This window comes from Mauremys reevesii, linkage group 8, assembly GCF_016161935.1.
Source record: "Mauremys reevesii isolate NIE-2019 linkage group 8, ASM1616193v1, whole genome shotgun sequence".
NCBI classification, from domain to species: domain Eukaryota; kingdom Metazoa; phylum Chordata; order Testudines; family Geoemydidae; genus Mauremys; species Mauremys reevesii.
In genome coordinates this window covers 80,579,126-80,604,070 of record NC_052630.1, presented here as the reverse complement: position 1 = coordinate 80,604,070, position 24,945 = coordinate 80,579,126, and the positions used below count along the sequence as shown (strand labels likewise).

Genomic DNA, 24,945 nt, shown 5'->3' with positions numbered 1-24,945 from the left:
CAGGAGCGATTTCACTACATAACAAGTAAGGTTTCTTTTTATGTCTGCACTTCAAGTACAGAACCTCCTGGTATCAAGTAGAAATGAAGTCAAGCTGCCTAAACTCCGATCTAAATTTTGAAAACCCTTGTACAATGGTGGGATGACTCAGCAGGCACCTCCCCCCACCACCCACAAAACCGTAGTCAGCAGGGTTTTCTCCTTAAGGGACATGGAGTGATTTTCATGGGTGCTGAATACCCAAACTCCTTGTTCACATCAATGGGAGATACTGGTGCTCAGCACCCCTTAAGAACTGGCGATTCATAAGGTCTATAAAAAGAAGTGAATTAAGTTAATATAAGCAGAAAAGTAGCACTCCCCAGCATGGGTTCAGCAGCCTCCAAATTCTTCCCAAAGACATTTTTTCTGTCTCCCAAACACCCCCTCTTTGAGCTCTTCCAATAAGCACTTCTGCCCAGGGAGCCTGGGTTAACTCCTTGTTCATCAGGGGAACCACGCAGGAGGTATCAACACTGCAGCTGGGAATGAGCTTTTCACTCCAGGTAGTGGTGCTAGCGGGTCTAGCTAAAAACAGAAGTGTGGGCATTGTGGTTTAGGCAGCAACTTGGGCTCTCAAGCCCACCCGACCCCCTGGATCTGAGCTCAGGCTGCTTGCAGCTCCAGTGGAGACATAGGCTATGTCCCGTCTCTATCATTACACATGTAAAAAACAATTTGAAGACTATGAGCCAGATTCACCACTGCATCACTCCAGCTTTACCGACATAAAACTAGAGTTACAAAGTAATGAACGAGGCCCAAAGAAACTGCCCCAAACTCTGGCCTTACCCAAAAACCTTAAGCACACCCAAATATTCTAAATAAGTTATCCTCTTAATCACTGCATTTTGTGTCTTTGTACGTACTCCAAAATCTCGTTACCCCTTTTCTTGCTCTCCCACCATACAATCTCGATCCCTTTGGCCAGGATCTACTGGCTCCTGATGAAGGAGAAACCACCAAATACCCAGGGATCATGTGATGCATTTAGAAGAAAAACCCTGTATTTAAACTACTCCCAGCAAGATCCTGTGAACAAAGAACTTAGGCCATTTTCTTCCCTCAGACACACTGGTATAAATCCAGAGAAGCCCCACTGACTTTAGAATTACCTCAGTGTAGCTAAGAGCACAATTTAGTCTATTGGGTCTAGATGAATTTACATCTGAATGATTTATGAGGTCACCTGTGCTACTGCTCGTCTGTACAAAATGACATATGAAGTGAAGCAGAGAAAGGATCTACAGCACACCGTTAAGTAATAAAGCACCTAATACTTGCACACACCTCCAATAATTCCTTTGTCTGGGTACATTCTTCACATTGTAGTCTGACTCATACATATCCTGTGGAGAATATGAAACTGAAGTAAGGAATGTCATGCATTCCGGAGGAAGTGTTTATCTTACTCTCACTTCTTGTTTCTTCATCAGATAGGAAATTCTTCTGAATTTCCAAGGTCCCATCTACCTCCATAAAAGAGCTAACAGGTTTTGTTGGAATAAACAAGAACTTTTATTGCACTGGCTGCATTTTTATTCTTGATGTCATTGTCTTTGTTTTCCTATTTTTGATCTTAACTTGCTTGTATTTAAGTTGCCCTCATCTGTTTTTTAAACTCTCACTGATAACTGCAAATACTTCCCAGGTGTAGAGCCTACAATCACAAGTAGTCACTGCTCATGGTAGTAAGTAATAGGTGTCTGGAAAATCAGGCCTTTATAGATCACACTCCATAGCTGTCTTTCCTCTTTGCAACTGATCTTTATAGACCAGGGGTAGGCAACCTATGGCATGTGTGCCGAAGGCGGCACGCAAGCTGATTTGCAGTGGCACTCACACTGCCCGGGTCCGGGAGGCTCTGCATTTTAATTTAATTTTAAATGAAGCTTCTTAAACATTTAAAAAAACCTTATTTACTTTACATACAACAATAGTTTAGTTATATATTATAGACTTATAGAAAGAGACCTTCTAAAAACATTAAAATGTATTACTGGCACGCAAAACCTTAAATCAAGAGTGAATAAATGAAGACTCGGCACAGCCCTTCTGAAAGGTTGCTGACCCCTGTTATAGACCCTATTTAAAGCAGTATATTCTTTACAAGGCCTGCATCACACTATTGGTATCAGTACAAGAAGGACCAGTGCCTGGATACAGCAGGGTTTAAGACACTGGTGTTCTTCCATTCTTGGAGGAAAAGCAAAGAGAACCCTGGTATTGTAATTGTGTTGTAGCAATAGTTCACTTCTTGGGAACATACTGTGATTCATTGCAGAACATTTGCTTTAGAAGTTGCAAAACGGTATTTAATACAGAATGATGCAGAAACCATTCATACGGTATTCTTTTGACTTCTTTTACTGCGTAAAGGGCTTCAGATAGAAAATAATGAATATTGCACAATAACTTCAATGAGAGGGAAGACCCTACTCTATAACAACAACAGACACATGGCAGATGCACTGGAGACTAAACAAAAGGACATTTTGGATGGATTCCTCTAAGACAAAATAATACAGAAGTAATGACTGTGTTAATCCTAACCAAGAGAAGAAAAGGAGAGTGGGACTAACTAGAAATAACAAGAGCAAGCGTCTAAGAATCCAGCAGTGAAGGGGAGAATTATTTTAGTTAGCTAGTTCCTACGAAGGACAACATAATAATGTGCTCTGTTAGGTAGGGGCCCTTTGGAGATGCATACATTCTAGTGTACAAATTAACCCCTTATCCCCACCTTTTTAAGATGGCGTGAAAGATCACATTTACAAATGTTTTAAGGTCTGGAAGGAGCGTGTCTTTCCCCTCTGCAAAACGTACCTGGCTTCTCTCTAGTCTCATTCTTTCTTACTATACTCTGCTCACTCATTCCAGAGTGGATTGCATTACTACTTAAAACGCCATTAAAGTGGTTGTCATCTTGTTGACAAGATACTGTTGCTTTTAGGCGTCCACCTTGTTCACCTAAATCTCAGTTTTTATTTAAAGAGAAAAGTATGCGTTTGTATAAAAACGTACAAGTAAAAGTACAAAAGTGGGAAGCAATGGTGCGGCCATGTCTGCCTGAGTCTGCAGAAGGCCTGAAACAATAGCTCTGTGAGGGGGAGTCTTCCCTTTAATCTCAGTGAGGTGTTAGCTCTGATATCCAATAAAGACAATTTAAATGTCAATGTTTTTAACGATTTCACTGCTGTTAAGCATAGAAGAAAGAAGACAGACATTCTTATTATGGGGATTTGTGCAATCTACTGGGAGCGGTTGCTCATTCTGGTGCCTAGAATGGATGATGCTGGGAAAGTGTTACCATTCCCCCCCCCCCCTCCCTTTTCCAGTGAGGCGGGTATGGAAACCAGCGCTCCTCACAGGGCTATAGAATTTTCTATGGGGGATTGGAAGGCTCCTCTCATCCAGCAGCCACTCAAATGCAGTAGTGGCAGCAGCTGGGGCCTTCCCCTCCCTCTGCTGGTCGCCTGAAGATGGGAGGCCCCCAGAGAGGTGGCAGAAGTCACCTTTCCTCTCGGCAGTGGCAGGAGCAGAGGCAGAGCCCCAAGAATGGCCGCACTTCCAGAGCGGTTAGGGGCCAGTCTGCTGTGGTGGTGGGTGTGGGGCCAGGCAGTTTCCTTCCAGGCATGAGCGGCTGCTGGATTGATTACACCTCACTCATGTTTTCAAGCTTTTTCTTGACAACTATGAGGGCAAAAAACATTTTTTCTTTAAAACTGAGATTCTGATGTCATCACATGACTATGGGAAACATGCCTATTATGCCTATGCCTTAATCCAGTGGTTGTCATCCAGGGTATTCGTACCCCTGGGGGGGTGCAGAGGTCTTCCAGGGGTACATCAACTCATCTAGGTATTTGCCTAGTTTTACAACAGGCTACATTAAAAAAAAAAAGACTAACAGGGTCCAAAAAAGAACTCGATACACCTCTACCCCGAAATAATGCAACCCAATATAACATGAATTTGGATATAACGCGGTAAAGCAGCGCTCGGGGGGGGGGAGGGGGCTGTGTGCTCCGGCGAATCAAAGCAAGTTCGATATAACGCGGTTTCACCTAGAACGCGCTAAGATTTTTTGGCTCCTGAGGACAGCGTTATATCGGGGTAGAGGTGTACATTCATGGAGGATAGGTCTGTCAATGGCTATTCGCCATGATGGGCAGGGATGGTGTCCCTAGCCTCTGTTTGCCAGAAGTTGGGAATGGGCGATAGGGGATGGATCACTTGATTCCCTGTTCTGTTCATTCCCTCTGGGGCACCTGGCATGGGCCACTGTCAGACGACAAGATACTGGGCTAGATGAACCTTTGGTCTGACCCAGCATGGCCGTTCTTATTTTCTTATGTAAAGCACTAGCGAAGTCAGTACAAACTAAAATATCATGCAGACAATGACTTGTTTATACTGCTCTATATACTATACAATGAATTGTAAGTACAATATTTATCTTCCAATTGATTTATTTTATAATAATATGGTAAAAGTGAGAAAGTAAGCAATTTTCCAGTAACTGTGGGGCTGTGACACTTTTGTATTTTTATGTCTGATTTTGTAAGCAACTAGTTTTTAAGTGATGTGAAACTTGGGGTACACAAGACAAATCAGACTCCTGAACAGTAGTCTGGAAAGGTTGAAAACCACTGCTGGCTTAATCTGCCCCTGCCTATAGTTATTCAAACCCTACCAAGGGAGAACCAAAGTTAGAACAGCCAGCACACCATGCAAAATCATGTTTTGAACATATGCACAATTCTGCGACAAGCAGTGTCTGAGTTTGGAACCTTAGCTAAGTGGAGCTTGGGTAAAGCTTGGGAGAGTGCCACTATTCCCCTCTACCTTCCCCCCATGAAATTCCTGCTACATCTAGATCTGCAGGCTGGAAAAAAAATTAAATCTCATTTCATAGAAGACCATAAGCAGTAAATAGACCTCTGCTGTACACTCTAAACCATCCCCATATAAAACAAGAAATCTAATGGCCTTCAGATGCAGCAAAAATACACTGCTATCTTTTGGAAAAAAAAAGACAGGTCATTTCATCTAATTTGTGTATCAGACCCCCAATTGGAAAGATCTTTTTAAAATTGCCTTATGTACCAAGATTGTAGCAGTCACGAAGCAAGTCTGTAGGAGTCTGGCTTTCTGCCCAGGAGCACTTGCATGACCAGTTATACTAGCAGCCAGGCATTTCCTGCATGCCTAGTTTTTCTGGGAATTCTCTCCAGCCTATAGAGGGTAATATTCACTGCACATTCTCTCAGCCCTTAGTCATGCTTTCCTTATATTGAAGTCATTCACATGGCCTAAAATGCCTTTTCTGTAGTGTTTTACAGCATGTCCTCAGCCAAACTGAGGTAATGGGTAAGCTAAATAACCCTAACTGTGAAACAGCAATACACGTGAAAGAGAAATGTTGACGAGTTTAAGCGATACTTTAAACATGTCTGGCATCCTTTAAAACAGTGTTGTGTTAGCTATTTAATAATAATAGACCCCAGTGCATTCAGACAGGCCCTTGTGCAGAGCCTCAGTGATTTCAGGCTTCCGCTCGTGTAGAGTTCATTACAGGAGTGTCACAACCATCAGCAGAAATGTCACACCTAAAGTGCCTTAACATCCCAAGGACCCCACAGACACACACAGTATACAGTGAATATGTGTACTAAACAGGTAGGAGAGCTGGCCAAAACGTCATCAAGCAGATGTGTTAGTCAAAAGCCTGAACACATTTCAGTTTTTTTCTTTCTTTCTTTTTTTTTGACAAAAGCCCCAAAACCTGAAAAATAAATTTAGACATTTTTGTTTTCTCTCTCACACACTCACACAGCAAAGCCAAGAGTTAGGAAATGCCAGAATTAAAGTTACTCATCCAACTCTAAATCAGCCCCCGCGGACTCCCACAGAACACATGCGTAGAATATACACATATACATTCATATCACATAGGAAAGTCTGTGGCAGAGGAGGAATAGAACTGGCTCTTCTGGGTCCCAGTTCAGCATCTTCAACACAAGAGACCATCTTTTCTCTTCCTGCAACCCTGTTCATCCCATGCATTAAATGAGGAAGAAACCCTGTTCAATAAATATGTGATAATGTAATTAAATATTGCATCATAATGCGTATGGAGAAGGGGTTGAATTAAGGTTGCCAGTGTAACATTAATTCTGGCATTTCCTAACTTTTCAGTGCTTGATTTTGCAGCATCACTATTCTTTAAATGTAAGGTCTTTTTGTATGTAATTTTAGTTTTTGGTTTTTTTTTTCTAAAAAGAAGAATGAGAAACGGATGTTCCATCATGTGGAATGATACTGATCTCCACAGGGGTCATCAGCAGGAATCCACAAAACAGACCTATCACTTGTGCTAAAGGAGTAACTGGCAACAGCAGCTAGCTGCTATCCTCTATGTAGACCAGAGGTGGGCAAATTACGGCCCGCGGGACCGTCCTGCCCAGCCCCTGAGCTCCCAGCCAGGGAGGCTAACCCCCCCTCTCCCACAGCCTTAGTTCACCATGCCACCAGTGCTCTGGCCTGCCGCTCCTGCCGGGCAGTGAGCTGGTGTGTCTGGCTCCAGCCGGGCAGCGAGCTTCTGCTGCTCTGAGCAGCATGTTATGGGGGGGGGGAGGGTTGGATACGGGGCAGGGGGTTTCAGGGGGCAGTCAGGGGACAGGGAGCGACTGGATGTGGCAGAGGTTCTGGGGGGTAGTGGTCAGGGGGCAGGGAACATGGGAGGTTGGATAGGCATGGGAGTCCTGGGGGGGCCTGTCGGGAAGTGGGGGTGTGGATAGGGGTCGGGGCAGTCAGGGGACAGGGGGGGTTGGATGGGGATGGGGTCCCGGGGGGTGGTTAGGGGCAGGAGTCCTGGCAGGGGCGGTCAGGGGACAAGGAGCAGGGGGGTTGGATGGGTCGGGGGTTCTGAGGGGGGTGGGAGGGAGCGGATGGGGGTGGGGGTCAGGCTGTTTAGGGAGGCACAGCCTTCCCTACCTGGCCCTCCACACAGTTTCACAACCCCGATGTGGCCCTCAGGCCAAAAAGTTTGCCCACCCCGATGTAGACTGACTGCTAGAACGGATGTTTGCTATACCGTAGCAGGATGTTAGGAATCAGGATCTCTGGGTTCTTCTTTTCCTACCCTTGAACGGAGGGTGGTCTAGGGGTACATACAGCACAGCCATGCACACAGATTTAGCATATTTGTTATAAACTGCAGTGTAGGGAAATGGCTAACGGGTTTATCATATTAGAAACCTGGGTTCTATTCACAGCTCTGCCAAAAGTGATTTTAGTTAACACCTCTGGGGGAAAGGATACTTGTCTTCCTTCTAACGTAGGGCCTGAGGCCTTGTACTCAATAATAAGATGCCCCCATACTAATAAACAACAGAAACTGGTCAGGGGAAGAGCGAAGTCTAGAACTCCTTATCTCCTCCTTGATCCCAGCCTAACTTCCCTTGGCCTAGGTCAAAGGGTATTTTGCAGTTGCTGCTTTGTCTGCGTATTGTCTGGAGCTCTCTTTCTGACTCTGTGTGTCCGAAAGCATGCGCAGTGCAGAGAGAATGGTCAGAAACTTTAGCCATAGGCCTCTCACAAGCTCCTCAGAGCATCTGGAAATGGTGATTTTCAGAGTCTTATACCTTGACCAAATTTGGATGGATTTCCATGGAACAGCAGATGGCACTTCCCTGTCCCCAGAATCATTCTCTTACCAAATTTCAAGTTTCTGATCTAAAGCCTGGAGGTATCAGAACTCTTCAAAGATTCTGTAGGACAATATTTCAGATGGGATGGCAAAAATATGTAACACCTTGGGAATATCTAAACTGTTTTCACTGAAAGTTTCAAAAGGAATTCAAACCGAGGCAGAGAGCAAGCATGGGAAATTTCCATCCAAACCATTAAAGTTTGGCAACTGATAAGAGAAGATCATAATGGAAAAATATTGAGTAACTTTAACTATATATGTCACGATGAACTCTGTCTCTGATGATGAAAATTACATCATTCTTGGGGTAGATGGTAACTAACAGCCAGAGATGTGGCAAGCTCAGCGATAGGCAACAATGTCCAGGCTGGCTTGTTTGTGGAGCTATGACCCTGCTTGAAGTGAAGAACCAGTTACATTAACTTGGAGGCTGCAGCAGACCTATAAACCTCTCTCATGGTTAAACCATGAGAAGGGGGAAAAGACTCGTGGCCAGTGCATTATGATAGGTGGGCGGAAGACGAGGAAGAAAAGGGAAGAGGAAAATTGTGGCCATCGCCATCCTGGAAACAGTCTATTTTTATGAAAAGCACCAATGGATCTTTATGTTCAGACAGATTAGAAGACCTTGGTTTTTAAGGTTTGATCTAAAAGGCTGCTACCTCCCTTCACCTCAGTGTCAGATTTCATAGTACTCCATTAAATGTACCTCCAGACAACTAGCAGAGATTTGAACATGTGATTCCAAGGAGCCTAGATATTAAAAAAAAACAAATGATGCCTAGATTTCCAAGTCATATCCCAGTAGAGGACATACTTGTAAGACTGTTTCATTGTGGATGACTGCTTTACAGAAGTAATATTACTTATACCCCTAAACCTAGTGAAGCAATAAATGAGAAGGGAAGAAAAAGTTACTCCTTCTCCCAGCTGTGCATAGGCAATTGATTGGTTGGATTTGACCCGCTTCAAACAAAGCTAGCTACTGTGTTGTCCTCCACTGTACCAATCTCCACCAGTACAGTGCTAGTATGGACAGGAATGGCATGCTAGCTCCAAAAGCCATTTTTCTCTACGACTCCAGTGTCCAACGAAATAGTGGAGATAGGCTCCACTTGAAGTAACAAGCAGTGCTGTGAAAAATCATGGGAATTAAGGTTCAGTACAAGGAGGTTTGGGACAATGGGAGTAGGCTTGGTGCATGGAGGAAACAGAGTCTTTTCCATGATAAGCTGCACCGAATCCTTGGTACTTGCCCTTCCACATCGATCAAAGTCCTAGTGAATAGCACAGAGGCTCTTTGAAATGCAGTGCTGAAGAATAAGGTGAAGAACAGCAGTGCCACATACCAGGCAGGAAAAGGATGAGGCGCGGGACCAGGAAAAAACAGAGACCTTGCCTGGATTTCATGATGTTCCGAGAGTCCCAGGATTCAGACATAGCACTAAACATGACGGCCAGGCTGTTTCAACAGGAGGAAGATGTGGTAGCCTCATATGGCATAAATTGTTGTAGAAATTCTCATTAGATGTTGAGAAACTTCTTGGAGATTTGGAATAAAATACTAAAACCTTTCCAAGACACTGATAAGAACCCATGTGGGCAGCGCCTATTGTAGTTTGGACCTCACAAAAGAATAATTCTTGGATAAACTTGGTGTATTACAGACAAAGTAGTCGAACTAAAATGGGTGGGTAATATACCAAGCATCTACTGTAGACAAGACCACAGTGAGATTGCCAAATACCAAACCACCATCTCCTACACTTGGTGTTCTTAAGATGTAGGCTTTTTTTTCTTTTCTTTTCTTTTTTTTTTTTTAAATTCCCACTGCATCCCTTCAGTCACGTATTCCACGTTGCCTCATTTTTAAAGAAGTCTCCCCTTCTGTTCATTCCATTACTAAATGTTTCCTAACTCAGGAAAGCCTTTACATCCTCACAAATTTAATTGGCAACATCTGATGCTCATTAGCACTGCTTCAAAGCACACCTGTGCCGCTTTACCTCCTTTAAACAACCTTGTACTAAGGTCACACTGATGTGACGCCATCAGCATTATAAAGGGGCTGATGCAGAAGGCAAGTACCTCTTGAGGAAGGGAAAAGGAAATGACTTAGATTTGCTGTTGTTTTTAATAAAGGAATCTAGACGACGAACATCCTGTCTTTTGGAACAGGAACTCATGAAGAGAAGGGAAGCTGATGCCCCGAAAAATAAAGGAAAGCAAAGGAGCAGAAAAACAACAAAACAAAGTTCCTATTTACGGAAAGCAAGCTGAGAGCTCCCTCAATCATTGCAGCCTCTGACTTTACTCCTCTAGGCTGACAGGATCCCTGTTGGTCACAAGTACATATTTAAAGGGGTCCCATACTTACCTTGTCTAGGACTTTAAAAAATAAAAAGTCTTGCTGTTCCCAGTCATTCTACAGGTTAATTAGTATATCGAAGTGTATGTCCTCATGAAGACTAGATTTTACAGCAACTGGTACCTTATAATCCATAAAATCTATAGACAGGGCCGGCTTTAGGATGTGCGGGGCCCGATTCGAAAGAGCTGCCACCGAAGACAGCGGCAGCGATTTAGCTGCTGCCGAAGATGATAGCAGCAATTGGGCAGCAGCTTGATCGGTTGCTGCTGTTTTCGGCGGCACTTCGGCGGAGGGTCCTTCCTCAGCAGCAGTTGTCTTCTGTGGCCTTACCTTGCAGGGGCCCTCTTCCGGACACTGCGGGGCGCTCTGAGGCGCGGGGCCCGAGTCACAGGAATCGGGGGAATCAGCCTAAAGCCGGCCCTGTCTATAGACAAATACAACTAAGTAAATTCAGTCACATACACTAAGTTTAATACAACAGATATTTCAAAGACATGTGTCTCGATTTTAAAGAGGATCTAAATATTGTACTGTCTTAAAAAAAAAAAGTCACCAGTAGTTAAGTAGTGTTCATTCTGGTACACAATGAGAGCCAAACCCTATGAGATGCTGAGTGCTCACACTTCCCAAAGCAGTAGGACACTAAAAGGAGTTGAAGATGCACAGTACCTTGTAAGATCAGGCCCAGAGTCAATAACTATAAGCTAAAGGAAAGTCTTCAAGAAATATCAGGCTGAATTCACAAAATTTTATCAGCAAGGTTTAGAACAGCAGATGTCTCATGGAACTATTTTTTTTCAAAGTTGTATTTAGAAGCAGTTTGTCTGTTGTTCTCTCTGTTTCACTAAGTTCATTCTTCATTGCTACATTTACACAAAAGTCAGCATTCATCTGCACTTGCAGCTTATTCCCTACCTGAAGTCATCCTCTTTGGGCTGTTAATATTTGTAATCATTTCCACAGCAACCCACTGCAATATCATAAATAGAGAATTATGACTTCATGTGGGGAATAAGAAGAGGCATAAGTGATTAATGCTAAAGGAATAAGAGGCCCTGTTTTTTATTTTTAAAAACGCAAAAGTCTTTATTACTAAAAAACGAGAGACTAGAACGACAGTATTTGTAGATTTTTATCTAAATAAATTGTTCTTAATATTTTCCAGGAGGTGTCTGCCAGTCTAGCAGAATACAGAAGTATTAAGTTGCCACTTGGGGGCCCTGTTCTGCAGGCACTTACATAACTCATAGCTAGGAATTTCTTAGTATTTACACAATTGAGTGTAACTCTGCTATGGTGGTTGATAACAGTATTCTGCTTTTTAATAATGGCACATTACAGAAGCCCTAGCAGCTACACAGGAGATGTGCACCTAATACAAACCATAAGAACCAGGACAATTTTGTCAATGTTATAACAATTTACTCCAAAGTCTCTGAAAGCACTACTCTGAAATCTTGGCTTTGTAGCCTCTCTTGACCTGTACCAGAACTGTGCACTGAGCTGCTTTTGTAATAGCACTCTTCAGCAGGAGTTCAGATGATGAATGATCAATCCCACTCCCATGTACCAGTGAAGTTATAGAATGGGAGAGTCGAGACTCAGACAAGCCAAAGATGTTATGAGCATCTTGTATTTAGGAAGGAAAGGATACTTCCAGAGTTCTTACTATTCCACTACTACATATTCTAATACATTCAGATTCTAGGTTATATTCCTGGCTCCCAAGAATTAGTTTGGAAGCACAGAAGTCAGTTGTTCCACATTCTTCCCTACAGGGACTCAGAAGGAAACAGTTACAAGCTCAACTGCATTAAATCGTTGGCGGTCTCATCTTTGCAACCGTTTTGCAATCCCAGCAAGACCTCATCATGGAGGCAATATGACAGCTCTTTACACTGGTAGTTGATTTCATAAGAGAATGGATGGAGTGTGAAAACTTAATACAGCGAGCAGAACCCCAGACTGCCAGCACAAGGCATTGGACACTGCTCCAGAAGGAAAAGTGGGTCAAGTGGCTTGACATCAGTGTTTGCTTTACCAGTCTTAAGATAACAAACCTTGCCCACGTGGAGTGTCTATTTTGGATCGGACTCAGTTCACCGAGTGGTGGCATGACGCAGTACCAGGAGCTTGACGTAAATGACTTGAGAATGATACCTTTTACTAACTCTATGTAGACTTTGGCCTGAAGCTACAGAGTCTATGCAGAGGGCAGCCTAAATCCCGGTGGACAAGAACATCACTATTGGCTTGTGGAGGTTGCCAAAAAATACAGTAGGACCATTTGCTGGCATGTTTGACATTGCCAAGGCTGTGGTTAGGAGCTCTGTGTGTAGCAATGAAGTCGTAAGGAACTGCCAACAGGTGTCCAAAAAGAGAGATGAAAGGGCTTGAACACAAGTGAGTTTCCCTCTCCCACTGGAACTCCACCAATAAAACTCACTTAGTCAGTCTCTGCCCATCACAGAAAGCACAGAAGTATGTCATGTGGGAAGGCTGCTATTTCACTGTGATGCAGTTCTACAAAGTTATGGATCCTCTAAGCCAGTGGTTCTCAACCTGGGGGTCCGCAGACCATGTCTAAAGGGTCCATGAAACACTTAAGACTGAACCCCCCCCCAACCCCTTACCATGCCGCTCAGAGCAGCATGTCTGACAGCCACGCCACCCGGCCGGAGCCGGACACACTGCTGCTCTGCCCTGCAGGAGCGCGCATCTCTGCCACCCAGAGTGCTGCCTGCGAGGGAGGGGAAACAGCAGGGGTGGGGCTCGGGTAGCCTCCCCGGCCAGGAGCTCGGGGGCCAGGGAGGATGGTCGTTTGCCCACCTCTGTCCTAAAGCCTGTACAGCCATTTCATAGTTCACATGCAGCACTACACACAGGCAGCACTATGATTATGATAAATTATAGTATGCTATACTCAAGTGGTTTAATTAATTAATTTTTAAGAGTTGCCAAAATACATGTTTTACAATACAAAAACCAGAAAAAGATACTGTCCCTCCAAGATTGTTGCTTGAGGTATATAGTATCCAGTATGACATGGCAGCATAGCACAGATCAACAGGTCACTTTCCAACTAACAAAAAATAAGCCACTTTATGTGCTAACCTTTACATCCTTAACTCAAATAAAACCAGATGCACTGCCAGAGATGCTCAAACACAGCTCAAATATTTTGCTTTTGTTTTAGGATAAGTTATAATGTCTATTATGGTTTCCTATATGTATTATAAATTAGGCACTCCAGTTAAATATACCTCTGGCGTAGCTGGGAATGGAACCCAGGTCTCCAATCTGACTAGGTTTGGTGGAATTCCATTTTTAATTTCAATGGACAATATTGATGTTTATTTTTAAGACTTTTTCTACTTTTATTAATTTGAATTCTCAGTTGTGAGGAGTAAGATCATTATTTAATGACAGATTTTGAGATTCGAAATGGTAAAGACTTATAAATGTTAAAACACAAATTGCCAATGTCATATCAAAACATACAAAGTTAATATTCTTAAATCAGACTAATAAGCTCAAGCTGTATTTTTTCTTATTTTTCCTAACTGTAAATTTCTATTACTGATGGAAATATTTTTAGTCAGTTTGTGTGGGTACAGTGAAAGAGATTTACCAACATTTACTGATGAAAATCTAATCCTTCTAAGCCTAATTATGACAGACTCAAGTTTCATCCATTTAGTTACACTGGCTTTCAGAATGAGCATGCCAATCCATGCAGGTGGCTAGTTGCAGTCTTTACTACTACAGTATGCTCTCCTTCAGAGACTGCACTCAAACCCAGGAATCCTGATTCCTAATATTCCAAGATGTTGACAAAATGTGTTTCATATCCCTTGCTAATCACTGGTCCATACAGGATAAGTCTACTACTGCTACCTGTTGGCAGATGTCTGTATTGTGGATCTGAAAGTTCTAGGGCCAGATCCAGCTGATGACTCAAAGGGAGTCAACATGTTTCCATAGGATAGTTCTGGTTTTTCAGTATGTTAATTAAAAATCCAGGAATCCACATTAAAAACACCCTTACATTAAGGGAATGTTCAAGTTTGAAAGTCAGGCAACTCGCAAGTTAAGAAATTCCGGAAGTAAGATTTCTCTGGAATCTTAATTTGGCTTCCTTGTGCATAAGGATGATGATACACTATCACCGACTACTTGTTCTACAGGAACACTGTCTCATCCAGTGGACAGGCTGGACAGTGAAGGAGACAGAGGGTTGTAAGATGAAGATGTTGTGTTTTAAAGCACAGGGCTGGAACCCAGGAAGCTTGCATTCTGCTTCCGAGTATGCCACAGACCACCTATACTGTTATGATGCACAAGGGGACAGAACCCTTCCGTGCCTGATTTTGTAAACTTAACTTTCTTTTAACAGTTTTTTTAATGTAACAATATAGCATCCTGGAAAAGCTAGACTGAACTCAGATGTTCTGGTTTCAAAATTACTAAATTTATTATTCATGAACAATACATGACTTGAATAAATAATACCCAATTTGTTAGTTGCAAGCACCAGGACCAATTCATTCAGTACTTTAGGCTAAAAAAATTTTTTACAGAAAGACTCTTGGTGCAGAGCTTGGTGATAAACTTCCAGACATTCTGCTAAAATAAAATAAAATAAAAATAAAAATAAAATAAAAACAAAACAAACTTCTTAGGCTTTTTGAAAGAGTTTGATGGATATTTACTTAGATATAGGCAGGTCTTTATATTATTCTATTTTGTATTCTTATTTATGGGATAGGTGCTCAGGGTATACTTGTTTTTGTTTTAAAATAAATTTGGTTAAATAAATCCACATTTAAGCAGCTAACAAAGGGCCTGATCCTAAAATGTGCTCACTGCTTCTGTGAGGTGCTGAGCACCCTCAGCTTCCAATGGCACTTTCATGGGAAATTACCTTCCAGGGCCTTATCCAAAGCCCATTGAATAAGTGGAAACTCTTCATTTATTCCAATTAACTTTGGGTCCACACACAGCACCCTGCAGGACTAGCTTCAAAGGCGGCCTGGTTTTCAGATGTGCGGAGAACTCATGACTCCTACTGAAGTCAACAAGAGCTGCAGTTCCCATTGAAGTAAAGCTTGGAATTGGGCCCTCAAAACCTCAGAGGGATTCAGCACCTTTCAGGATAGTATCCTTAATTCAGGTGTCTCTAAGAGGACCTAGTTGCCTAACTTCAGGATCTAGGTTTTAAAACTTTTGCCTTAGTTCAACTTACGTTTGTGGCAATGATTATTTAAGTTGCACACACTTAACATTTTGTCCTACGAAACACTGGGTTTTCTTATCAGTAATACTTGTATGGATTTCTTTATGTCCCAATCCTTTAGGAGTATACTCTAACCTCGATTCATGGTGTGTAGTTACATGTGCACGTGCCTCATTAGTACTGATCCTCATACAGAGATGTATATACTTCTAAATCTCTAATACCAAAAAACACCATGCAAACCAACATGGTCAACAATTTTAAAAAAAAGCTATTTTTCAGTATTTTTTTTTTTTAATGTTAGGTTAACTTGCTAGTACCCTCTAAAAAGCTTGAAAATGCATCATCGTTTCTTATTACTAATACTCTGCATTTTGCTGTATCTGAACTGCTGGTAATATTTACATGGCTGGTGCTTTACAACCTCAATTTATTTATCATCTTATCCACAAATATATTTTGGCTTCAATAGCTAAATTGATGCACTGCAGTATGACTAGCAGAGCTGTGCAAATGGCTTTAATCAAACTGAAGAGTACTCAAATTAGTCTTGGCTTGAGTTCAAATTGAAACTGTCAGAAAACAGTATTATGCTTGAATTTTGTTAGTGTTTATAAATCATCCAAAGAAGTATTTTACTGTGGCTGAGTATCTGCCAGATTTATCAGGCTGCTGCTTGTGATGCCTTTGGAGTTTGAGCCTGATTATTTGGGACAGGGCATACAGATCAACTCACATGGGGGAATTTACATAGCACTTCAGGTAGGCTGGATTGTCAGGGATACAGAATCCGGAGTGTCAATGCACTGCAACCGAAGCCATTTTCATTTGGTTGCACAGAAAGTGAAAGGGGGTGTGGTGCTGCAGGTAGGCGTGGACTGTTATTACCTTATAGCTACATGTAGTGACTGCTATCATTTTTCAGTTAAACAGAACATCTCTTAATAGGCCTGTGTCCAGTCGTTTCAGCCTGAGGGTCAAATAAATTATTTCACATTGATACCAGTTTTGCAAGTTTTTTTCTGCTCCATGTGACATTTTATGCAAATGAAGAATTTGCTTATAAGCATGAACTTAGGCTTGCAGTCTCAGACCCTGATAGCAGGGGGTAGGTCACAGAGATTCACAGATTTGGCAGCTCGGGCTAAGGTAGGTAGGTAGGCAGGTGTGTGTGTGGGATCAGGGAGTCTGAATGGGAAGCTAGGTGGTTGTTAGGTGAGCAGATGTTGGTATTGCTGGGGTTAAGGGGCACCTGGAGCTCCTGAGAGTCTCTCAAGCCCTCATCCTGCAAAGACTTAGAATATGGTACAACTCTGAAATACACACGGTTCCAACCCCAAAGAGCTTACAGTCCATGGCTCTGAACCAGCAGAGACTTATGCATGTGTTTAACTTTATTCATCTGAGTCCCATCAAAGCTAAGCAAGTGCACAAGTCTTTGCAGGATCAGAGCCCTAGACTGTAAGCTCTTTGGGGTAGGAGCCATGTTTCTTTCAGAGTTGCTTCATGTTCTGGCCAGGACACTGGGACCCTGATCCTGATCAGAAGCCTCTGGCACAGTCACTACATAAATACTCTTCAATTTCCAAAGTAAGTTTTATGGTTATAATAATAATAAATACAAAAACCTTATATATCTAAAACAATAAGCCACATTTTAATCAGCGAAAGATTAAGATTTTTCCCAATACAATTAAACAAAGGGACATCTCCTTCACCTTCCTGTTCCTCCCCAAAAGGTGAGACACAGCTGGGTTACAACATATTGTAATTGCATGGGTTAGTAATAATCACCACATTACACTCAACCTGGAAGTAGATCTTTTAGTACGGACAAGCAAAGCCTGGATTCGTTATTTGCAGGAGAACCAGTACAATAGCGGCCGTACATTTGGGAACACATTGGCTACTTGCTGTTACTGAACAAATGAACCTTGTGCTGACCTTGAGAAGTCATTCCTGATAAGGATTAAGAATGAGAAACACTGTCAGATGCCCATTTAGCTACAATGCTTTTGGACATGGCTTGACTGTACATATAAATGTCACATTAAAAAAAGGGAGGGGAGCTGTTTGTCTAGAGTAGACTAAAGCACTAAGACAAAAGACCTTTTAACATCCAGCTTGTGATGGAGAGCCTCTCTAGGGTGGGCACTGGAGTCTCAGGGTGATAATTGCATAAGGAGTTCATGTGGAGGACTGACGCTTTTTAGAAGTGACACTAGCCACCTTACCCTTCTGCAACTGAAGTGCAGCAATGGGTTCATCCAGCTTGGACTTCACTTTACTCTATGATAGCAAGGCAGAATCAGCAATAAATGTTCATGTTAAAAACTTCAAGGCAGAAGGCTTTTTCAGGTTGGTAAGAGTTACCAGTGTCCCCTTTGAGAAAAGAGGCCAGAAATCCAACACTGTTCCCTTCTCTCAGGTACAGTACTTGGTTTGGCACATTTGCCTGTTTCCTGTTCCTACTGTACTCTGCCCATATCCTACAGCTAGGTGTCAGCACATTGTGGAATTATTGAAGCCTATATCTTCCCTTTCCGTTCAACCCATCTTCCTTATTTTCTTCATCTCACACCTCCTGGAGAGGGCTGCATGCTCCCAGCTATTCAACTTTCTCTCCTCCATCTCAGAAATTTCACCATCCTCCTTGTTATTTCAGCTCACATCCTTAGGGTTATTTTCCATTCCTCCTTAACCTTCTCTCCTCACATCCAAGCTCTCAACCCTTTTACTTCTCTCTTTGACATTTCCAAAATCTACCCGGTCTTCTCTCCAGTCACTCCCATGTTCCTGATTTAAAAAAAAAAAAAGTCTTATCCCACTGCTCTGACCATGTTCACTCCTTCCTTAAATCCTTTCACTTAATTTTATGCATCAAGAGATAAGAATTCAGAGTTAATGAACCCAGACAACTCTTTCCCTGCTTAAGTCTCAACCTTCATTTCCACCTATTCCCCATCCCATGCAACAAACGAACAAAACACATCCCCTCACATCATCAGGTACAAGCTTGTAGTAACTCTGGAAGCTATTTTAGATAATTAATACTAGACTAGCATAAAACCTTCCCTACATAATTAATGAATAATATTCCCTGCACTTTGTTCATGCGGGATTCTCTGAGGTGTATTTATTTCCCTCTTGTACTAACACTGTATCTATTTTAAACTCAGGTGTTCTTGTCTTAAGATAAAAGTAAAATTAGTCACCTATCACACGTCATTTTCTTATGCATTTTACCTTGAGGGCTTTTTGCGCAGCTTCAGTCGAACCAATGGCAATCAGGTTTGGTCCAGCCATGCTACAAAAACTCTTCAGATGCAAAGAGTCATAAACAGGGACTGTGGAGACAGCATAATCCTATGTAGAAATGAAGAAGGTGCACAGTAAATACTTTAAATCAGTACCAGTTCCATAATTGCACTGAGTAATTCAATGACACATTTTAGCTCCTCTGCAAATTAACTCATCTGCATGTCCTGAGGTAAACTGGCTACAGTCAACTATGACTGTGACATGCCCCTTTGGGCTGTCTTGGCTTGCCTTGTGCATCAAAGAAAAATACAGAACTACTGCAGTTTTCACTACTTGTGCACCTGAAAATAAATCTGTTAAATGTTTAAAAATTACTTATATAAAAAACCGTCAGGAACCCAAGTGAGAACATGTTCATGCATATTGCTGAGCTTCTCTAGAGGAGGAATGGGAGGCCTAAGATAGTAGCAAGTAGTAGTGACCTGGCACTGCCCTACTTACAGTTTTAGTCCCTCATAACTGACTTGACTCCACATTTACTTTGTCCCCTTTTGAAGATCTGTGACTTTGATGGATCTGTTGGCTTCTTTGCCTTTTTGTAATTCAGGCTAGTGCCTAGGAATCTAAATAGAGATACTTAAGGAGCCTGACTTTAGATACCCATTTCTGAACATTTTGGCTAATGTCTTTGGTTCAGTTGGCTGTAGTTTAACCCCTTTGTCTGTGCCACAAAAAGCAGAATGTCTTATTGCAGAACAAGTGTACAAACCTTAAATGTGTCAGCCAGAATTTCTGCACCACGTTGATTTGTCCGTTTTGACAGACCCACAAAAAATTCCCTGCCTGAAATGAAGCGATTGCAAAGAATAATAAAGACAAAATTACTATTTTTTTTATTTAATTACTATTATTTAGATTTTTTTTTATTTGAATGGCTGAAAAATACATGGACACCAACCATATCTAATAATCAGAACACATACATTTTAAAAATAGGCCAAATTTGAGATGGAGATGGTGTAATATAAAGCCCTTCACAATTATCAATATGAGACTTAACTGTGGCTAAAAAAGTCTAGTAACAAAACTAACCAGAAATGTAGATTTTAAAAAATGCAACTTGCAATTGGAAGTTGATTCTAATTAAATTCTTCTTCTGGCGAAGGATAATCACTGTAAATTATACTCAAACAGCTCCCTTTCCTTTAAAACTTTGCAGTGGTCATAGGATAAATGGAGAGAACAGCTGGACTGGATTAGCAAGTCACCGATTGACCTTCTGTTCCTCTTCTGAGATTTCTCTCATTCTTCGATTTTAAACCTCAGTAATAAAGACACAGCTATCTTCAAGGTGCTAGGGAAACAGATACTGGGATCTGTAACATAGTAGAAATGCCTTATTTTTTTGGTTTGCTTAGTCTGAAACAATTTTGTTCCCTTTGTGAGTAAGGCAAGCAACCTGTGTATTGTGATGGTGATCAAAATAAACAAACAGTCTCATTTATCTCAGGTAAGGGGCAAATGTATACCCAGCCAATGTGAGAAAATGCAGAATGGGTTTAACTATGTAAAAATCAGCATCTCTGTATCTTCCCCTTTGAATTTGTTCATGCATATAATTTGAGTGGCAACTCCACTTCTCTTCCACGTGACATCTGGCAAGCAAGTTTATTTTCCCCATAAACTACAAATGCACTATCCAGTGTTTACGCAAATAACCAACCACAATTACGTCTGAATCAAGCTTTTATGATTCCCGCAAACAGGTCTGTGCAAACATGGCTGCCAGTAACAAAAAATATGAAATGATGAAAATAACTTGACTGCTGAAAGCATTTTCTTTATTGGTAAGTAATACTTTACAAACTAGGTGAATTAAGGCTTAAATACACATGATTTGTATTGTGTCTACTGCTACTTCCATTATTCTGCATTAGTCAGGAAGTTTTGGATTCAAAAAACATCTCTCAAACTAAAGTGCTGTGCTGCCATTTGGTAAGCAAATAACCTAATAAAATCTTTACACTAGTATAAATATAATATTTATTAATAGAGACCAGATAGTGTTAAATTCTCCGTGCAGTCCAGAAAAAAAAAAGAACAAATTCACTTTAATACTGTACCTGTAAATAAGACATCTCCACCATCTAAGGTTGCATTTTCATCTGTCATCTCTACAATGTTGAGGTTAAGACTTTCTAGTGCTCTCTTCATTGCATCAACCTGTTTCAAAGTAGAGTCTCATTTAGGTTCCACCATTAAAAACATCAATTAATCAAATCACAATAGGCATTAATTTAAATAAAAAAAAGAGGGAGTCAGGTAACTGTTAGTAAGACAGAAAGCAAACGTCCCAGCAGGTCCTGCCAATCTCCAATCCCAGAATCCCTTCAGGGGGCTCCAAAGCATGGAGGGGATATGTGTGGAAGTGAGTAGCGAGAGTCACTGTCTTTCGTGCAGACACCATGAAGGGTTAGAACGTGCCCACTAAGCATGTCAGCCCCAGTCCCTCTCCCGTGCTAATCCCTCAACGCTACAAAAAATGGTTTCCTGTGGCCTCGAGTGGAAGAGCTATGGCAGAGAGGTGGCATTCTCTACTTCTGCACCTCCTAATCACAAGGTTTTCTTGTCCGTCAGCCATGGAGGTGGAGATTCTGACTTGGCTTCTATCCACTAAGGGGAAAGATACAAATCAATCTAGTTTTCTTAAGTATCTGCATCTTTACTGATTATTGATATCTACTGCCTTGTGCTAATGAGCTCTTTGTATTTCTGTACATTGTGGGCTCAGTTCTTCCCTGGGTCTGAGTGCTGCTTAATGACGGGGGAAGCATGGAGTGGAGGTGTCAGAAATCTAGTTATGGTTTCCCCAAGCCTGCTCCAGACCAGCTCCAAGCTCAGAGCAGCTGAGAGACTGCTCTAACTTACAACACTGGTGCAAAGCACTTTATGCCAGCGGAGGGCCAGTATAGTAGAGATGTGATCCACCATGCCCGACACATTCCTTCTTCCCCAAATATTCTCCCTGTGTTGGAGTAGGAGGCAAGAGTGGCTAGTATTGAAGCCATCTCCACTGATCGTACTACAGCCAGCTATCCTACATATTGGCTATGACCAACTATACTACAGCCAGGATATCCATTGCCCAGCTACAGCCATCCCCTTTGTGCTACCTGTGCCAAAAGAAGCTTATAAGTGAAACATCCATAAAAGGTGCAGATAGGGTTGATAACATACTACAGAAACTGCAGCTAATAGAAAGAAGGAGTTATTTCACAAAGTGCACAAAGCCCTGATCCTCTTCAACAGTTCGTTATATTATACTATATAGCCTGTTCATTATATTACACTAGAGCGAGTTACCAGCCATGAGGAAATGTGGAAGACACACCGAGCGTGTCATTTAGTTCTCTGTTTCATTTAGGTCCTGGATCTGCGTAATATGGCAACTTAAACGTTTTTAGAAGAAATGAGAGAATTCCAACATGGCTGACACACACGCATAACATGAACAGAAGTGAACAGGAATGTACAATATTTCAATTAAACAGAGTGATTATGAGAAGGCAGGAAGTAGTAATGCTGAACAACATTTCAAGTATGCTCGGCAAACTATAACAAACCCAGCAGACTCAGTTTGCTGAGTTACAATTGAATAAAAATAAGGAAATGCTCTGTTTTTGCAGTGTTGTTGAAGCTGTATTGGTCCCAGGATATTAGAGAGGCAAGATGGGTGATAAAAGATATAAAATATATTACCTCACCCACCTTGTCTCTCCATTTCTGCAAGTCTGATAGTCTCACAATTTCAAGAACTTTACAGAAAACAAATACTAGAATACAGTAAATACAATCTCATTTTTTCTAAAGCTCGTGTGAAACAAACTGTTGGACCTACATCTAAGAAGACGACCTCTAATTCCCATGCAGTTCAAAGGTACTGGCTATTCAAAACTTACATCTAGTTACATTCCTCCAGCATCATGTGACATTAGGTAACACACTGGCCCCTTTTCTTGGGTCCTGCCAAACTGCAATCAGCACAGGACCCAAGGCAGAGGGGTGATCCCTCATGTAAGTTACAGCAGCCTCAGTGTGTTCCTGTGTTCAGCCTGTGTTCAAGCTACCCTGGCCCCAAAGGGGCTGTTCTGGCAGCTGGGAATAGCCAGAGGGCAGAGGTGCTTCAGCCACACCCACTCTTCTCTGACCATTATCCTTACATCAGGGCTGTGATGTAAGAGTAGCACAGAGCTGCTCTACAGCAAACAAGGATTCTCCCTATATTTGGGGGTGGGGTAAGCCAGTTATGATGGATTTGTGGCCACACTACAGGTCTGGTGGCACAGTGTAACAGAGAATTGGGCCTACCAGCCTTTTAGAGATAAAGGACTGCGAACCTCTGCACACGGAACTCTATTGAGTTTACTGGGAATTCCACGCACTTCAGGCTGGAAGGCTCAGATCCAGAAGCTGGAATTTGTCTTGTGCACACATTAACACATCTATTCTGATCTATCTTCAGATTACTCTCAGAGATACTTCAGGCTGAAACACTGCACTTAAAAAGGTCTCCAGCCAAGAGCAGTGGGTTTTTTTGTTTATCTGGTTTAAGTTGTAGTGTGAGACGTTGTAGTGGGGTGGTCACCCCGCTCCGGCCCTGAAGGTGTTAGAACAGCCCTGGAGAGGGCCGCAGATGGGAAAAGGTAGGCTGATGGGGAAAGCAGCCACAGCTGTGGCCAGCTTAATCAGGGCCAGCTCCAGGCACCAGGTGCTTGGGGCGGCCAATGGAAAGGGGCAGCACGTCCAGATCTTCAGCGGCAAGTCCCTCAGTCCCTCTCAGAGGGAAGGACCAGCCGCTGAATTGCCGCCAAAGTATGAAGCAGCGTGGTAGAGCAGCCACCAAAGTATTGCCAATCGCAGCTTCGCCCCCCCAACCACCCCCTTTGCCGCTTGGGATGGAAAAAATCTGGAACCAGCCCTGCCCTTATAAGAGGGCAATAGGCCAGAAGCAAGACACACTCTCTCTCTAGCTTTTGAGAGAGAAGGACCTGGCTGCCTGGGAGCTGAGAAAGGTACCTGAGGTGGAGCAGCGCTAGGGAAGGGTAGAGGGAGTTGGGGAGCTCCAGCCTAGCAAAGCCCCAGGCTGCAGGCCCTGCTAAAAGGGCCAAATAGGTACTAGGGCTGCAGAGGGACAGCCCAAAGATAGGCAAAGACAGCAGGCCCTAACCCCCCTTGCTGATGATGAGTGGTTTACAGACTGAAGTCTGCCCCAGTGAGCGGGGGCTAGATGGTGACTGGCAGTAACCACTGAGGCAAGGTGGAGGTTCCCCTGGCTGGGGAGACCCAGATTGTGGGTTGCTGCTGGGGGCAGCTCCCCAAAATAAAGGGGCACCGGGGTCCGGGAGGGACACGGAGTCAACGGCAGGAGAGACATTGGCCTTCAGAGGGTGCTCCCGGCTGGAAGAGCTAATTCCCAAGACAACCAGCAGGAGGCACCATGCCGCTGAGATGTCGCCCTGCAACAGATGTGTACCTGCTTCAAACACAGTGCTTAACATTCCTCAGTCTTCTAGGACTTTTAAATATAAAGGGAGGGCTGGATCCTTGTGGTATTTTTTAAATAAATGTAAAACAGGTGGGTTAATGTTCAAAATTTGGCTATTGTGCAAGGACTGTAATTTGTTTCATAACTTCCATGCACACTGCTACAATGGCCATATACCACAGACTGATACTGAATTTCTTCCTTTGCCTCTACAGCATGGAAGTCTTTTCCGTGTAGGCACTATGTGCAAAAGGGGAACAGGGCACAAATGAAGGAGAAGCTTGCTATAGGTGAAACAACAGGTGTGGCATTATTTAAGATACTCAATACACCATACGGACTTGGAACATAAGCTAGAGTGAAATAGACCAAGTAACTTGTGACTCGGTGCAATGCTACCCTGGCACAAGAATAGAAGCACACAAGAACTCAAGTCACAGGCAGGGAGAGGGATTAAATATACACATAGCATGGGATTACAGAAGGCAGGACACCGAATTTCCCATTCTCCCACCCCCACAGCCTGTTCTGTGGTTACACATTTATCATTAGTCTGCTGTCTCAATTAACTTCCAAAACTGTAATTAACAAAATAAACCCATCAAGTTTCTACATGGAGACACTGGCCTTGCTGAACTGGGGCGGGGCAAAGACACTCTCAAAGCAGTGTTCATTCTGGAAATTGAATAAAGTGGGTTCCATAAGAAACAGAGCATCAAGGGCTGTCTGGGTCACCAAATTCTGCTACATCCTGGAACAGGTGTCTCCCCTGAAAG

At 42.6% G+C, this 24,945-nt stretch overlaps 1 protein-coding gene across 3 annotated transcripts in view; it reads right to left on the bottom strand.

The window, feature by feature from the left end:
* Window positions 1–24,945, bottom strand: part of DDAH1 (dimethylarginine dimethylaminohydrolase 1) — a 151,626-nt gene that overhangs the window by 5,688 nt on the left and 120,993 nt on the right. For 2 of the 3 annotated variants that reach the window (XM_039485845.1, XM_039485843.1), the window contains exons 2-4: window positions 20,748–20,847; window positions 19,394–19,467; window positions 18,610–18,729 (exon numbers count right to left, since the gene is read on the bottom strand). In XM_039485845.1, coding sequence (XP_039341779.1) covers window positions 18,610–18,729; window positions 19,394–19,467; window positions 20,748–20,838 — 285 coding nt within the window. In that variant the 5' untranslated portion in view covers window positions 20,839–20,847. Of the gene's footprint in view, window positions 1–16,988; window positions 18,160–18,609; window positions 18,730–19,393; window positions 19,468–20,747; window positions 20,848–24,945 lie in introns of those variants that run through there. The other variant, XM_039485844.1, reaches the window with a different exon arrangement.